The sequence below is a fragment of the Limanda limanda genome, chromosome 15 (genome assembly GCF_963576545.1).
Source record: "Limanda limanda chromosome 15, fLimLim1.1, whole genome shotgun sequence".
Lineage (NCBI taxonomy): Eukaryota > Metazoa > Chordata > Actinopteri > Pleuronectiformes > Pleuronectidae > Limanda > Limanda limanda.
The window spans coordinates 26,212,378-26,228,270 of NC_083650.1; the positions used below are offsets into that span (position 1 = coordinate 26,212,378).

General features: G+C 42.8%; 1 protein-coding gene across 1 annotated transcript; it reads right to left on the bottom strand.

The window, feature by feature from the left end:
* Nucleotides 1-1,033: 1,033 nt before the first annotated feature.
* On the bottom strand, nucleotides 1,034-15,060 carry LOC133020367 (basement membrane-specific heparan sulfate proteoglycan core protein-like). Its single transcript, XM_061086891.1, has 14 exons — nucleotides 15,012-15,060; nucleotides 14,568-14,834; nucleotides 13,380-13,610; nucleotides 12,945-13,274; nucleotides 12,032-12,304; nucleotides 11,131-11,406; nucleotides 9,869-10,141; nucleotides 9,483-9,761; nucleotides 8,840-8,970; nucleotides 8,590-8,749; nucleotides 7,792-8,049; nucleotides 6,005-6,067; nucleotides 4,509-4,668; nucleotides 1,034-1,199 (listed from the first exon to the last, which is right to left on the bottom strand). The coding sequence occupies exons 1-14, from the start codon at nucleotides 15,058-15,060 to the stop codon at nucleotides 1,034-1,036; spliced, it is 2,916 nt and encodes a 971-aa protein (XP_060942874.1).
* Between the last annotated feature and the right edge of the window lie 833 nt (nucleotides 15,061-15,893).

Here is a 15,893-nt window from a genome sequence, read left to right on the forward strand (position 1 = left end):
ATTTTTACTTCTCCGACGACTATCCGTCTAAAAACAATTCCCCGCCAAACCCATAGGTGGCGCAATGGAAGACGAGCTCAGAGAAGCCTACCCCATTTGGGAAGAAGAAGTCCACGTGTCTCTGTTGACATGTTAGCTCCTCCCACACACTGAACCATGGCAACTAACAGAACTAAATAAAGTGACACCCAGCGGGTCAAGATGCTGATGTTATAGTTTCTTAGCGCAGCGGTTCCCCGGTCTTGTTTCCGAACTGTGTTGCTGATTCCACAGCTTGAATCTGCTTGAGGCTACATGTAGCTAGAAGCTACACGGAGCTAGCTCCCCCCCAGCTTCCACACACAGTCAGCAGGGACTCCCGGCACTAACAACTACTATCCAGTGTTTGCTTCTAACCTGACGGTATTATAGAAACAGTGTCATGATAGAAGTGGAATTAAAGTCGTGACGGCGGGTTCTTGCACTGTTACCACCGCAGTTAGCATGGTGGCTAGCCTAGCCTGCTAGCGCCGTTTTGAAAGCTCGTTATAACCGTATGTGACCGTGCACACATGCCCTCAGTGCTCTAACGAGCCACCGTCAGCCAGACAACTCCGCTGGCTTAACACACACGTCACATTAATCGTAGAATCATAGTTGTGTTCGTGTTTGTTGCTACAAGTAAACAGGAAGTTTGAGGTCTGGAAATACGGAAATGACGTCATACGGAAATGATGTCGTTCGCGGACCAATCACAGCCAAGAGCGGTCCATCGGGTCTCCAACATGAAGACGGATAGTTAGAAAAATCAGACGTGTACGAAAAGCTGTCCGAAGCACTCGGAGAGGACGTTTCACGACGGATAGGGCGGTCTTATCTGTCCGTAATAGAAAAAACGGAGAGGCATAAATTGGCCTTCAGTCTCACAGGATGCCTCAACTTCACACAGAGGTGTGAAAAGCCACCAGAGACACAAGGGTCAACTCCTATTGGTCCATCTGGGCCCAGGACCTGTGAGGTCCCGGGCCAATATAAGGCCAGTTCTCCCTCTCTTCTATCTCTTTCTACAATCCCTCCGAGGGCAGAAGGCTGTCCAGCCTCTCTTCCTGCATCGCCGAGGGGAGGAGCCTGGGTTCTCCAGCTCACATCTTCTCGTTCCATCCAACTCTTCAAGAGGAGCAAAAAGGTGCAGCTTCCAGCTCATCTCACCAAGGAACCCTCTGTTGGGGGGAGACACCAGGGTGCTCACTACCACACAATGGGTAATAAAACTTTGAGACCAAGCTGAAACCAGTTTGGCCAGTTTCACTCTGAAACCACGCATTCCACAGCTATCCGGGTGGGGGAGCATCTCTGGTGTCTTCAAGAGAACCCCAACTGTGATCCTAAAACACCCACTGAGGTCGAATCCCCGCCCACTAAGGTTGTAACCCTTACATTTTATTGGCTGAGAGCCAACTGAAGCCCATGACCACTTCCTGAGGAGGCAGGAACTCCTCAGGTGGTATAAAACTGTTGAGCCCACAGAGCTCGCTGCCATTTTCCTGTACTGAAGTTGCAACCAGACTTCCCGTGGCCTGACCAGATGACCCAGTAACTAAAGGAGGCGATAACTACTTTTGTTTCAGCTTTTTACCCATGCACTGAAGACCTCTCCAGACCTCTCCAGGTCTATCCAGATGATTTAGTTGCTAAGGGGGCGATTCACGGACGTTTGTTTTAATTCATTTTATTTCATTTCCTCTATTTTACCTTCAGTCAGGTTTTATTTTGATAGAACTACTTTTTGTTATTTTAACTTGAAAAGATCAGCACAGGAAATTCGCTCGCGGGACGAGTGAGACACAGACTATTTCTTTTTCCACACGATCTACAACGGCTACAAGCAGCCGCACATCCCTGCAGAAGAAGACAAAGCTTCATCCCGTTCAAGGCAGCACGAGGAAATTCGCTCCCTTTCCGGTCCAGCAGCGAGCTCGGCCCTTTCGCGCAGTCGCGCACGCACACCGCGAGGGTTGTACAGTAAGAGGCTTATATTGTCTGGGCAGATACTAGTTTTAATACTAAGCATATTGTCTTTATTTGAGTGTATTTGTTTGTGGGACCTCCGTGTCTCCTATTTTTATGATAGCCGTGTTACAGTGTTTAAGCGCAGCGACGAAGCGTCTCCGGCCGCACTGTGACCGTCTGAACAACTTTACAGAGACTTTACCGGTCAAACTTCAGCACACAACGCCGCTTGGGTGCTGAGTGGTAAAGTAAATGTTAAACTTGTCTCTGACGGTGTTTTTGAGAGCGTGTTTTGCATGCTCCTTCCCTCTCTCTCTCTCTCATCCTAAACCTACCTACACACACGTTCCGATCTGTATTTATACAGTTCACGTCACATAGATACATTTATACTTAGAGAGACTGGACGCATCTGGAAGCCATGCGGCCCCAGGGCCAAAGCAGAGATAAAGAATTCTCTTTGTCTGAAAATTCCTTTGTGTAATTTGGCGACCGCCATTTTGGGCTCCGGCCACATGGTGTCATTAACATAGGCTCCATTTTGAATAACGCGAGTTAGACCACCATTTTGAGAGTTTATTATTGCCACGCCTCCTCTCTCTCTCTCCTCCCCGTTTGGCTCTAAATTCCAAAGCGGCACCTCCATTTTGTTTGTAGTCACCACCATTTTGAGAGTATTTAGGCCCTAATAATTCCTTGAATCATTATCGGCCGCCATCTTGGATGTGACAAGACCACGTCACCATGTGACTGCGTCATTGCCATACCCTCTCTCTCTCTCTCTCTCTCTTTCACACACACACCCACACACACACACACACACACACACACACACACACACACACACACACACACACGCAGAGAGACACATTGACACAGACACACACAGACAGACAGGGATACATAAACTATAGGTTTTATATGTGTGTTCTGAATTGTGATAAGTGCTGCTGATGCTGTTATCTTTGAAATATTGGAGTTTGTTAAAATGAAGAATCATTGAACAACATTAACTTTATTTCCCCTTTTTAATAAATCCTTTTGTAATTAAAGTATCTGTATCTTGTGATTATTTGTGCATATGTATGTGAATACAGCTGGATTATGATAGCCTGGGCTTGAACTTAAAACCTTTCATTGTTTATTATTTAATCATTAATATCAAATATTGAGATTATTAATTTAACTTTTATCAGATGAGACTGATATTTATAGTTTGACTCGTTGTTCCCTGTAACCAGGGTGGTGCCCCGCTACGATAAGTAATAATTACAGATTGTATCATTCTTAATTGATAATTTTATTGTTTTCATTAATTATTTATTACTATTCTTAATGGATAACCTTATCATTTCTAATTCATTTTTTTACTATTCTTAAGTGATAGCCTTATCATTTTTAATTATTTTTAATAAAATATTTTTTTATTATTTAAATAATCATATTTCATGATTATTAATAATTAGCCAACGTCAAGTCTACTCCTATTGCACAACACCTCCTTGCAACCCAAGTTCTACCAAACTCTGAGCAGCGACTCGATGTCCTGCAGGAAAACTTCAACCAGCGTCTGAGCTGCACAGCTCAACAGAACCTCGAAGGCAGAAACCACACAACCAGCCAGACGACTTCACAGAACTGAGAACTGCACAGAAATTTCCTTTTTCCCCTTTTCACGGACGGGTAACACAACTGGGCTTAATAATTATACTGCGCTAAGCAAGAGTGTTTATTTGTTTCTGTGTGGTGTTTATAAGTTTGATTTATGTTGTGATACTTCTGTTATAAGTTATTCGACAGTAATGTTCGTTTGCTAGGCTCTTCACAGTCTTTCTTTGCATTTTAGTCGACACTATTTCTCTGATTTAGAACCAACTCAAGCACAAGCATAATCCTTCACCTAATTATCTCTGCCCCGCGCTACCTGTCCGAAAACTACTTCAAAAAGGCGGGGGGGGGGCGTTATCTTTAGGTTGGCCAACATTTTGGAAGCACACTGACTCACAGAGACTCAAACACTCGCATACACATCTTTGTTCAGTAAGTTATCGGTTAACTGTAGGTTGTTACCGTTAGTAATTTGTGTTTTTTATACTTTATTATCTTCATAATAAATGTTTTTCTTTCACAAATGTTCTTTCAGTAATGTTGCATCAGTGGATATTGCCATCCTCTACACTGTCAAGAACTCCATATCCTTCAACTTAGCTAACTATCTATATTGTAATTTTGATTATAGTTATTAATTTAATTGTTAATCGAAGTTGCAAATTTGTAGTCAGTACATTTATGAGACTTAATCGATAAATTGGCTATTTTTTCCCCTCCTTTGAAGGGTGGTGCCCCGAGGTGACTTTAATCAATCCAAGTTATGATTTAATATTAATATTTTTAATATTAATACTTAATATTTTATTTTGATAACCAAATTTATTTAATGCAAGTGGACCTGGTGTTTAGAAGCCGTCTCGTGAAAATCCTTTTCTACCTCATATTGATCACACTCACATTTTACTGACATCCAACTCTCCTCTGAGAAGACTCCTGAATGTTCACACTTGTAGAAACCTTCATCTGACTTTGACACAGCTGAGATTTCCAGTTTCCCTCTGACATCACTTTGGAGGAGTTCATCATTTTTGTAGAAAGAGAAGTTGGAATCGAGTTTTCCCACGGTACCTGGAAACCATGGAAAACATGGAATTTATTTTTTCATTTTCCAGGTTTGGAAAAGTCATGGAAACTGAGCAAAAGTGAACACTTACATGGAAATTGAAACAGTTGTCCTGGAAAATTTTATTGGATGATGTGTAAAATAGTAATAAAATGAAACTATTGAGCACATAATTAAGATGAGTTTATAAAAACCCTTTACATGTGAACAGCTTTACTGTAGATAGAAATGGATGATCCCATATTGTAGAGCATGCTATTGGCATCCTATCTGGTATATTGGATGTTGGAATTTGATGCAGGCAACCTGGTGATAGGGACTTTAAAAGTATAGTTTCGGATTGTTGGACTTCGGGAATAATAGCCGAGAAACGTTACCTCGCGATCTCAATAGAAGGGTCAAATACATGCATTTCCCAGCCAACACGGGAGCCTTGACATCTACAGTGAAACTTCTTATGCAAGTTTATCCTCAAATGTAATTAGCTGTTTTTAACTGTGTAGTAAACCTGGGTTTATCAACGTTAGTTAGTAAGCAGTGCAATCTTGCTAACTAGCTAGCTGCAACTTGCTAGCTAGCAGCTTACACTAGAATTATTGAGGTAATTTTTACCTTGCTTTTAAAATACTAGAACTATGTTTGATCACTATATGTATTTCACTCATTGACTTTTCCTAAAACCGTGTTATTCACCACATTTAGGGGAGTTTGTTTTGAATTTGGATTCATTACTGATGGTTAGCAAGCACATGCAGTGCAATCTTGCTTACCAACATTCAGCTTGCTAACTAACTAGCTAGTGTTGGCTAGCTTGCATTGCTAGCTAACTACCAATACATTTTCACATTAGGCTGTGACATTACTTAAATACTAGTTGACATGACCAGTCTAGTCTTGATCAAAACCTCGATTCTGTAACATTCATTGTTATATCTACTTTTAGCTATTTTGTGATTTTTCGTTTTCTTCTTTAAAAAAATGATACAAAAAAGACATAGGAGAGGAGTGGAAGAGAGAACATATATAAATCCCAGTGCTCATGTGTCTCAAAGTTCCAGTTCAATAAATTGTTGCTCATCTACAGCTTGTTGCATTATTTCATGTATTGATATTATCAACAAGACATAATCTCTGAGCATTTACAATGTAAACTTGACTGGCACATCTTTTAAATCAAGTAGCCTAAGTAGTCAGATGCCTAGGGGGTTGTGTGTGTGAGGGGAGGGGGGCACGGATGGGGGCGGAAAGCTTCAGGGGCCTATAGATCATCACTTAATATGGTACCTGGAAAATTAGAAGGTAGCATGGAATTTTTTTTCAAGGAAAGCCAGGGAACCCTGCATGAGCAGTTGAGAGTAACGGACTGTCCCTCAGTCACAGGATGGGCAGGGCTCTCCAGGAAAACTCGATCTGAATTTGTAAACAGATAAAAAACCATCAACAATGTGAACAACGTGATAATTCAGCTCGTATATAAACAGCTTGAGTCTAAACATTAGATGTTAAAGTGGAGCCAAAGTAATTCAATGCACTTTTTGTCACATTATGCTCCTCACGTCCATGAGCTGTACGTTGTGTGTGCGCTGGAAAAACATCTGGTTTCAATACACAGCTCTGGCTTCAAGAGCAGGACGTCTGAGCTCAAGCAGGGGAGAGTTGAGTGTGAGCGCAGGGTTTAGAGTGAGAGCATCACAGAATCTGAATGTGACATCAATAAGTCCTGCTCTCCAACCAAAATAGTTTTAAATAAGTTTGATTTAAATGAATTGAACCAGAGCAGCTCTCACTCTTTGAACTCCTGCACCAACACAACAGCAGCAGTGAGAGGAGGAGAATCAGTGTGAAGCCTCCAACCAGCCCAACGACCAGCAGCACAGGAGACGTAGAGGGAGGTGCTGCAGGAGTCACTGATCAGAGGAGGAGCAGTGAGGAGCAAAGAAAGATCCATGACGTGGACAAACATAGAACCAACACTTCAGCAGACATTTTGATGTTTAAAAACATAACTGTATGAATAAGTTTTGTAGTTGAAGAAATATTTTAATATGTGCAAAAAACGTTTGTAGCTGTAGAAATACTTTGTATATGTGTACAAATAAGTGAAAATGTTTTATAAGTGTATTGAGCAAGTGGAGCTGGTGTTTAGAAACCGTCTCAGTGAATGTACTGAGTAGAAAGGTTTTAATCTACTTCTCAACCTGGAGACTCCTTTTCTACCTCATATTGATCACACTCACATTTTACTGACATCCAACTCTCTGGTGAGAAGAATCCTGAATGTTCACACTTGTAGAAACCTTCATCTGACTTTGACACAGCTGAGATTTCCAGTTTCCTTCTGACATTACTTTGGAGGAGTTCCCCATTTTTGTAGAAAGAGAAGTTGGAATCGCGGATTATGAAGAACCCTAACCCGAACCATGAGCAGCCGAGAGTAACGGACTGTCCCCCAGTCACAGGACGGGCAGGGCTCTCCAGGAGAACAGGACGTGGAACTGTAAACAGTTAAAAAACCATCAACAATGTGAACAACGTGATAATTCAGCTCGTATATAAACAGCTTTAGTCTAAATATTAGATGTTAAAGTGGAGCCAAAGTCATTCAATGCACTTTTTGTCTAATTCTGCTCCTCAGGTCCATGAGCTGTACGTTGTGTGTGCGCTGGAAAAACATCTGGTTTCAATACACAGCCCTGGCTTCAAGAGCAGGACATCTGAGCTCAAGCAGGGGAGAGTTGAGTGTGAGCGCAGGGTTTAGAGTGAGAGCATCACTAAATCTGAATGTGACATCAATAAGTCCTGCTCTCCAACCAAAAGAGCTCCCTCTTGAGTAGAGAGATGGAAACAGCCTCCGGGTGGCGCTGTGGGCTGTGGCGTCCACACAGTCACGTGATGTCTGCTTGTTTAACGCAGACGGACACACTCTCACAGCTGATTCTGGGCGTTGAACGTGTGGTTTGTGTAAATAAGATCATGTTTGATGTGATGCACCTTGGTACATGTGGGGGGTGCAGCTCCTGCAGGAGCAGTGAAGGGAGGCAGTGCTCCCCACTTTCAGTTACTCTACCTTTAAATCACATTATGGGATGTTGGAAACATGCACAGTGTGAATAGATTCAATGAAAAACTACAACCTGTAGTGATGTTGACTGCGTTGCTGATCTCTGATCCAGATTCACACCAGTAAACTCCAGAAGAAAGATAATTCTTGTTCCATGTGTAGCTTCTCTCCTGAGACTCGTACTCTGACACTTGTACACCGTATTCAGTAAACATCCACAATCTCAGTTTATCAGAGTTTCCCTCGCAGGTCAGACGGATCTTGTCATCATAGAAGTGCTGCACTGAGTCCGGACTCACTGTGAGAGACACTGACGAATAGGAATCTGAAAAACGTGACATGAAGTGTGAAACAGAAATTAATGGTTTAAATTAGTTGAGCATTAAAGACGTGAAGCCATCAGCAGAGACTCCATCTCAGTCACATCTGGTTTTGGGGAATAAGGTCATAATATTACCAGAATACATTTCTAATGTTTCCAGATTAAAGAGTCAATTTAGACTTTGCATCATTTTACAGAGGAAACGTCAGAAGAACGACATCGTTTGTTGACATCACAGTGACATCACAGTGACATCACAGTGACATCATGATGATGTCAGCATATGATCATAAATAATATCAACTTCAGGTCAGTCCTATAGGATGCACACAAAAAAATAACTTCATGTGACAATAGATTTTGGGAATGATTCTCTGATCAATACAAGCTTCAGATTGTCTCTCTAACCCTGTATCTGTCTTGACCTTTGACCTATGACCTCTAAAAGTGAATCACCTGGAGGAACCAGCCAAAGTAAAGTTCCCCAAGTAACTGAGCGACTGAAGGGACAACATCTGCTTCAAGAGAAAGAAACAAACTCACCTACAGGCCACACCCACTTTGTCTCACTGTACTCAGTGTAAAACACGGGGTCTCCTCTTCCAGCTCGACATGCATAACCTGCTGACTCCGTCAGGCCTCGGATGACGAAGGAGTTTTGTTCAGTTCCTCCGTCGCTTCCTGGGAGCAGCTCATAACTGAACTCAGGAGTGTGCAATCTCCACCTGATTAATGCAGGTAACATTCTCGTTTCTCTTATTTCGTAAAAAAATGTATCTCGACGTCTGCGGACTGGATGCAAACTAATGGGGTGAGCTCTGTACCAGTAGAACCTCCACCCTGCAGTGGGATGTGGACCCCCCCCACAGGTGAGAGTCCCGGAGGCTCCAGGAGTCAGCCATGACGGAGACACAGTGACGACAGGTCGTGGTGCAGCCGCTGAAAAGGAACATCGTCAAAAACACGTCTTCATGTTTGTTTCATTTTGGAACCAATGCAGTTTCTGGATGCTTCACATTCAGCCGTCGACATGACTGCCCCCAAAAGTGAAGCCAAACTATAACACCGCCCCCTGGTGGCTGCCTGCAGTATATGTCGACCATGGCTTCTTTCATTTCAGTTTGTTCACATGTTCATGTTTCTCATCAGTTTGGTTTTAATTATTATTAATTTATTTGATGCTATAAAAACAGTGAAACGTCCTGATTGACAGCTGACTCTGACTGGTGATTGGTCGAGCACATGTATGGGCGGGACCTCGATGCCCCAGCTCCACACCTCCATCATGATTTCACAGACTCTGGCTCTAAATGACCTGAAAAGTGAAAGATGGCTGGTATCCGTGATATTTTGGCTTCTCTTTTGTACATGTGCATTGAACACATATATACTTTGTTATATTTAAACTTTAACACCTATATTTTAATACTAAATATGACTTGACTCACCGTTAGACAACGTGAGGGGAACACTCCATCCTGTGGAGTTCTGCCGTGCACCTTTCAGTCGGCCCTGACACCAGTAGCTGCCGCTCAGATCTGACCCCAGACTGATCCTGAACTCCTTTGTGTTGGGAGGTGCCTGTGAGCTGGTTGCTGTCCATTCATACTCCCACTCAGAGTCTCCTCCCTGGATCTCACACCTCAGGGTGACGGCTTCTCCTCTGTATGTGTTCGGCCAGTTGGGTTGAAGAGTCGCAGCAGCTCTGTTGTGGACTGTTCATATTCACCAGTAAAGACAGAATAACAGCTTGTATCAGCATCAACCTTCAGTAATCTCAACAAACAGTCATGATCGCAGAATGGATTCTCTCCTCACTCACCGATTCCATGAATCCTGACTGAGGTACTGTACTGGGTGTAGTGAACTGGATCTCCTCTTCCTCCTCTGCACCAGTACAGTCCTTCACGTGAGGCACTAGCACTTTGTCCATGTGACTTGAAATCCTCATCCGTCAGGGGCTTCGAGGTTTTCTTACCTCTGTACCAATAATACTTCCATCCAGGTGATGCTGGGCCCACGGAGCAGGTCAGGAGCACACTGCCCCCTACTGGAAAGGCTCTGTGGTCAGCACTCAGGTTAGCCGCTGGTCTTTCTGTTAATGTTAAAAACACTTTGGCATTTAGTCCATTTCATGTGAGTTGAATGAAATGAGTAGAACATGTATCTCCTTCAGTCTTCTGCAGTCGTACAAACTAAAACAGCAGTAAAAGCAGAAGTACACAATGGTTTGGCCCAGATTATACCACCTGTTTGCCACATCAGAGCCACAAGTTAGCCACAGCCGTCCCGTACATTAACCAAAGCTGCCAGACGTGGCCCAGATTCCTTTGAATCATTTTTCATATTCACCACATGGACCACTTTAGGTTCACATCCAGATCACACTTTGCCTAGAGCACCGCATGTTCACCATAAAGACCCAGGTGTGTTTTGGGAGCGTTGGGCCACATTAGCTCTTTAACAAGTGGACGAGTTTCTACTCGGATCCATTCTGTCCACAGGAAAGCTAGAGGAGCCGCATCACTGCCTGAAGTGGCCCACATCCATCTGGTCTAAAGGTGCTGAGCATCCACCGTATATAAAGATGGACGACATCACAGCTCCACAACAGTGAGTTCGCCCCCTGGTGGCTGGCTGCAGTACAGGTCAGATTACCTCAGGAGGAAAGGACGTTCTTGTACCTCTGATGTATGTTCAAGTTTTGTGTTGAACTGAATTAGTTTTTTGACGTTATAAATAAAAACCGGATGAAACATCGTGACTGACAGCTGAGGCTGACTCACGATTGGTCGAGTATCGGCAGGACCTTGGTCCCAGATCGTTTGTGTCCAGGATGTTTTGACTTGGATTCTGAACAGCACTTGTTTCCTCCCAGATGAGAATAACATCTAAACATCGGTGAACGTCATCTTACTCGTCAATAGGCTGATCGCAACAACGAGATAAATATCAGTAAGATGTTCAGCTTTTGAATCGATGCATCCCTCGTTACTGTTTTGTTGTATTCTATTTCCTATCAGCGCATATGAACATAAACTGAACGAGACATTTGCCAGGTTCTCAAAACTCGGTCTTTCTCACCAGAAACTGTTAATGTGACGTCATCGCTCCACTCGGTCATGGAATTCAAGTTCTTCTTGTCTTTAGCCAAACACCTGTAGCTTCCACTGTCGGACGAGGACGCATTGACAATCCTGTATTCATCGTGTGTTGGAACCGTAGTTGAGTTGGGTTTGGTCCATTCATACTCCCACTCAGCTGGTACATCTGCAGGGACCTCACACCGGACAGTGATCGTCTCACCGCTGAAGACCAGAGACCAGTCAGGCTGCAGGGCCACAGACGCCTTGTGGGAAACTGATCACAAATAGAAACAGAGAACAGAAGAAAGTAGAATGGCTCAGTACAGCTCCTCCCTCCACCAAACTGTACAGATACCAGTCCTCTCATCTTTTCATCAGGGGGGAGAATCAAACAAGAATCACACAATCTTAAAGCAAAACACTGTGAAACTTTTTAACCTTAAAACAGCAGCTTCCAAGTTAATGTGATGATTCTCTGACTTAATAAGGAGAAAGTTTCCTCCTTCTCTCCCTGAGCGTCTGTTCTCTGTGACTCTGGTGAGTGGGTTCCATCTCCTGAGAGAAGAACTGACTGAGAGTCACAACCTGTCACAACCAGCTGCAGCTGAAGAGTGAAGCTGAACTGAGATCAGTTAGAAACACTCTGAAGTTATTAAAAAATATCACGTGTGGCTGCAGAGGGCGCTGTTGCTCAGTCAAAGTTACATTGTGTTAAAGAAAGTCTGGATGTTTGGATTCCATCTAAATTTCATCGGTTCTGTCACAAGTTTTGTGGAAATCCATTCGGTAGTTTTTGCGTAATCGTGCTGACAAACAAATAAAGAAAGAAACGTCCAGGGACAGAATATAACCTCCACAGCGGAGGTGACTAGTCTTTGGATTTCTAAACGGACTCTTACCTCTGTTCTCTATTGTGACTCGGTTGCTGTCCTCTGTGAGGAAGGTTGTGTCTCCTCTCCGTCCTCTGCAGCTGTAGATGCCTTCCTCTGAGATGCTGATTCCATCATCTGTTTCATTATATCTTAGGATCTGAGCTGAAGAGGAGGCTGAGGTTCTTCTGAACCAGTCGTATCTCCACTCAGACGCGTTCTCCACAGAGCAGCTCAGTGCTACGCTTCCCTTTCCTGTGATGGTTGTGCTATCGGCAGTCAGCCTGGGCCTGGGTTTATCGGCTTTCAAAGTGCGTGAGAGAAAATGAAAGACAAATTAAATGGAGAAAAAGATTAAAGCGTATGAAGCAGAGTTTCACTCCGTAGAGGACAAAGTTCTGATCGTGGAATATATAAGAGAAAAAAGGTCTAATGATGAATCTCAACATGTAAAAGGTTCATTGATCCCCACATAGCTCAAGGCTTCTGAACCAGATGTGTCCCACACTGTCACACTGGCATCCAGCCCACACACCTCATGGAGTGATGGCACTGGGGCAGTCCACTGCTGTTTGCCAGAGCCGGGCCACAGATGAGCCGGAGCAATACCGTGTGTCAACCACAAGGGTTAGGGTTAGGCCCCCATGTGTTATGTGCTGTTTGAGCCATGTTCACCATTCATGGACCACTTGAGGTCCACATCCAGATCACACTTTGCCTAGAGTACCTGATGTGAGCCAGAAAGACCCAGGTTGGTTTTAAGGTATTTGGGCCACATTAGCTGGTTTACATGTGGACCAGTTCAGGTTCACACCCAGATGCTTTCTGGGGATTGGGCGGAAATTGGTTCAGTAGCTTTTACGTAATCCTGCCAAGAACAACCAATATTAAGAGGTGAATACGTCACGTCCTCGTGGAGGTTTTGAAAGACGATTGGACGTACGTGTTACTCTCAGCTGGAAGGCCTCACTCCACTCTGTTGAGGAATACCAGTCCGCTCTGGCCTTACACCAGTACTCTCCACTGTGGAAAACAGAGGCAGTGCCCAGCCTGTATTCACTGTGTGTGGGAGCTGTGTCTGGACCAGTGACTGGTTGGTGGGAGCTTGTTGTCCTCCATTCATATTCCCACTGGGTGTCTCCTCCTCCCTGGATCTCACACCTGACAGAGATCGTCTCACCGCTGAATATCTGAGTCCAGTTGTGTTGCAGCACGACAAAGCTTCTGTTGGACACTGAACATTCAAACACAAATATCAAACCAACAGAGAGAACTGGTTAATATTGCTGCTGACTGGTTCTGTTTTCATCGTAGCCAGTCATGAAAGCGTGCTACTCACAGGTTCTGTCGGTGTGATGCACGTGACTCTTCTCTGAGCAGAAACCTGAGTGAGTCCTTCTTCCCCTGCACCAGTAGCTGCCTCCCTGTGAGATGCTCAGAGAGTTTTGCACAGGATTTGTTGCGATGGCGGTTTCCTCAGCGTCTGGGGAACGTGTGAACCAGTCGTAGCTCCAACCCGCAGACTCCTCCACAGAACAGGTCAGAGTCAGAGAGCCGCCCACTGGGATGGACGTCCTGGATGCTCTCACTGTGGCTCTGGGTCTGTGTGCTGCTCGGGAAAGAATATTCACATCTTTAATTAGTATCCATCATTAATACTTTATGAAACTCAGTGTATGTAGTGAAGCATCTATTAAATTAGCAAAAAATTATATCTTCATCCTTAATTAGGAGACAATTCATTATTAATCTTTACATCTGTAGTAGTATACATTTATTAAAGAAAATTTAAAAAATACATATTTTCAATGTTGATTAGGAATCAATTCATCATTATTTTATAATTCTGTATATGTAGTTATATAGTATACATGGATAAAATAATACTTCCATTAAGAATAAATTCATGATCAAATTAAATAATTCAGTATATGTAGTTATATAGTATACATGGATAAAATAATACTTCCATTAAGAATAAATTCATGATCAAATTAAATAATTCAGTATATGTAGTATAAATCCATGAAAATAGCAAAAATCTATATTTTCAAAGTAAATTAGAGATCAATTCATTATTACATTTTTTAGGTTCAGTATATATCCATTACAATAACAACTAATAATATCTATATAATTAATAAGAAATCAATCATGATTATTTTATCATTTAGTACATTATTAATGTATATTTTGTATAATGTATAATTGAGTAAACACAGTCTGCATCAGTTGTTCTCTGCTCCTCCAATGTTTTTATAATGTCTGTGTCAAACAAGAAGCTGAAGTGAAGTGAGTGAATGATGTGATTGACTTTCTGTCCGTGTGAAAGGTCGACGTCAGGAACTGAGATCAGGTGTTTCAGCTTTGACTGTGGAGACTGAACGACGCATTCAGAAGAAGAAACGTGGATTTGTCCGGCTGTCGACACCATGTGGAAAATAAGCTTCATGTTTCTACTGTCCCAGTTATTGTGAAGGTCTTTACTTGTGTTTCTCTTTGTCCTGTGTCTCCACATGTCTGTGGGTGAAGCTCCCAGCGGGGACAAGGACTCTGGATATCTCACCTGACACAGAGAGAGTGGCCCTGTTGCTCCGTCTGTTCTCTTCTGAGCTGTTGTGGTGAGCGATGCACTGATAATCCCCGTTCCTGTCGGGCGTTAGCTCTGGAATCCTGAGCACGTTAGTGGAAGTGATGGGAACCAGTGGTTTGTCGTTCCACTTGAATTCATAAAACCACTCACTGACATTTGCTTCTCTCATGTGACACGTGAGATTAACGTGCTCCCCAGAATATAGAGTGGTTGAGTTGGGTTCAAAGGTCAGCTCAGCATCTACCCCCCCACACAAACAGAACATAGTTAGAGGAAATAGCAACCACAGTTTTGTTCTATAAGTTTGCATTTCATTCATATACTCACTAATCTTAGTAACAACATACACGAAGAAAAATGGGATGAAATATGCTTATTAATAAAGATAGAGATCAATAAAGAAAAGAGCTGACTCACATTCAGTGTGTCCACAGGAGAGGAGTGTATTCAGCACTGAAAGAAACATTGGTATCTCATCAGACATTAATAAACCTGGTAAATAATCAAACACAGTACAGACTCTAGTAATAAGTCTGTTACTAAGTACTGTTATATTGTAAAAGCAAGTAAGAGCAGTAGTATTAAAACTACCCATCAAAAAAATTGTACAATAGTATGAAATGTCTTGAGAATCAATAACTCAATGAATAAAAGAAGTTAAAATATCAGTGATCTACTGTGTTTGATCCATTTATTTGAATTCATGTGGATCAGATGATTGTTTCTCTGATAATCATCAGGACAATATTCACAGCCTGTAACTTTAAAGTCTATAATTCCCATGAGGACATCACAATGTTTGATTTGTTTCTAAATCAACTTTTCTTATATCAAATTATCTTTTGGCAAATAAATCAATGAATCAGGGATAAAATTGGTCTTTTTTAGCTTCCAGCTCACCTTCTCAAGGAAACCTCCTCGCCCTTCAAGCTTCTACCAACTCCTAGCAGCGACTCGGTGTCCTGCAGGTAAGGACTTCAAACAAGCAACGGAGCGCCACAGCCAGTGGTGGAATGTAACACAGTATTTTTACTTTGTTACTGTTCTGTTTACGTATCTGTGCTTTACTTAAGTAAAAATAATAGTGGATACTTTTTACTTTTACTCCGCTACATTTCTACAATATGTGTCGTTACTCTTTACATTACGCTCCGTCACTGACCGCCAGCGCTCCACACGCAGTCACACGCAGTCACACGCAGTCACACGCAGTCACACGCAGTCACACGCAGTCACACGCAGTCACACGCAGTCACACGCAGCCACACACAGTCACACACAGCCACACACAGCCACACA

What these genes read in the sequence shown, in the direction of transcription:
- LOC133020367 (XM_061086891.1), bottom strand. Translation starts at nt 15,060, where the DNA reads ATGTTTCTTTCAGTGCTGAATACACTCCTCTCCTGTGGACACACTGAA. An exon ending in GGCCACTCTCTCTGTGTCAG is followed by an intron (nt 13,611 to 14,567) that starts GTGAGATATCCA and finishes TTTCCCGAGCAG; the next exon opens with CACACAGACCCAGAGCCACA. An exon ending in TTCTCAGAGGAGAGTTGGAT is followed by an intron (nt 1,200 to 4,508) that starts GTCAGTAAAATG and finishes TCCCCCCAACAG; the next exon opens with AGGGTTCCTTGGTGAGATGA.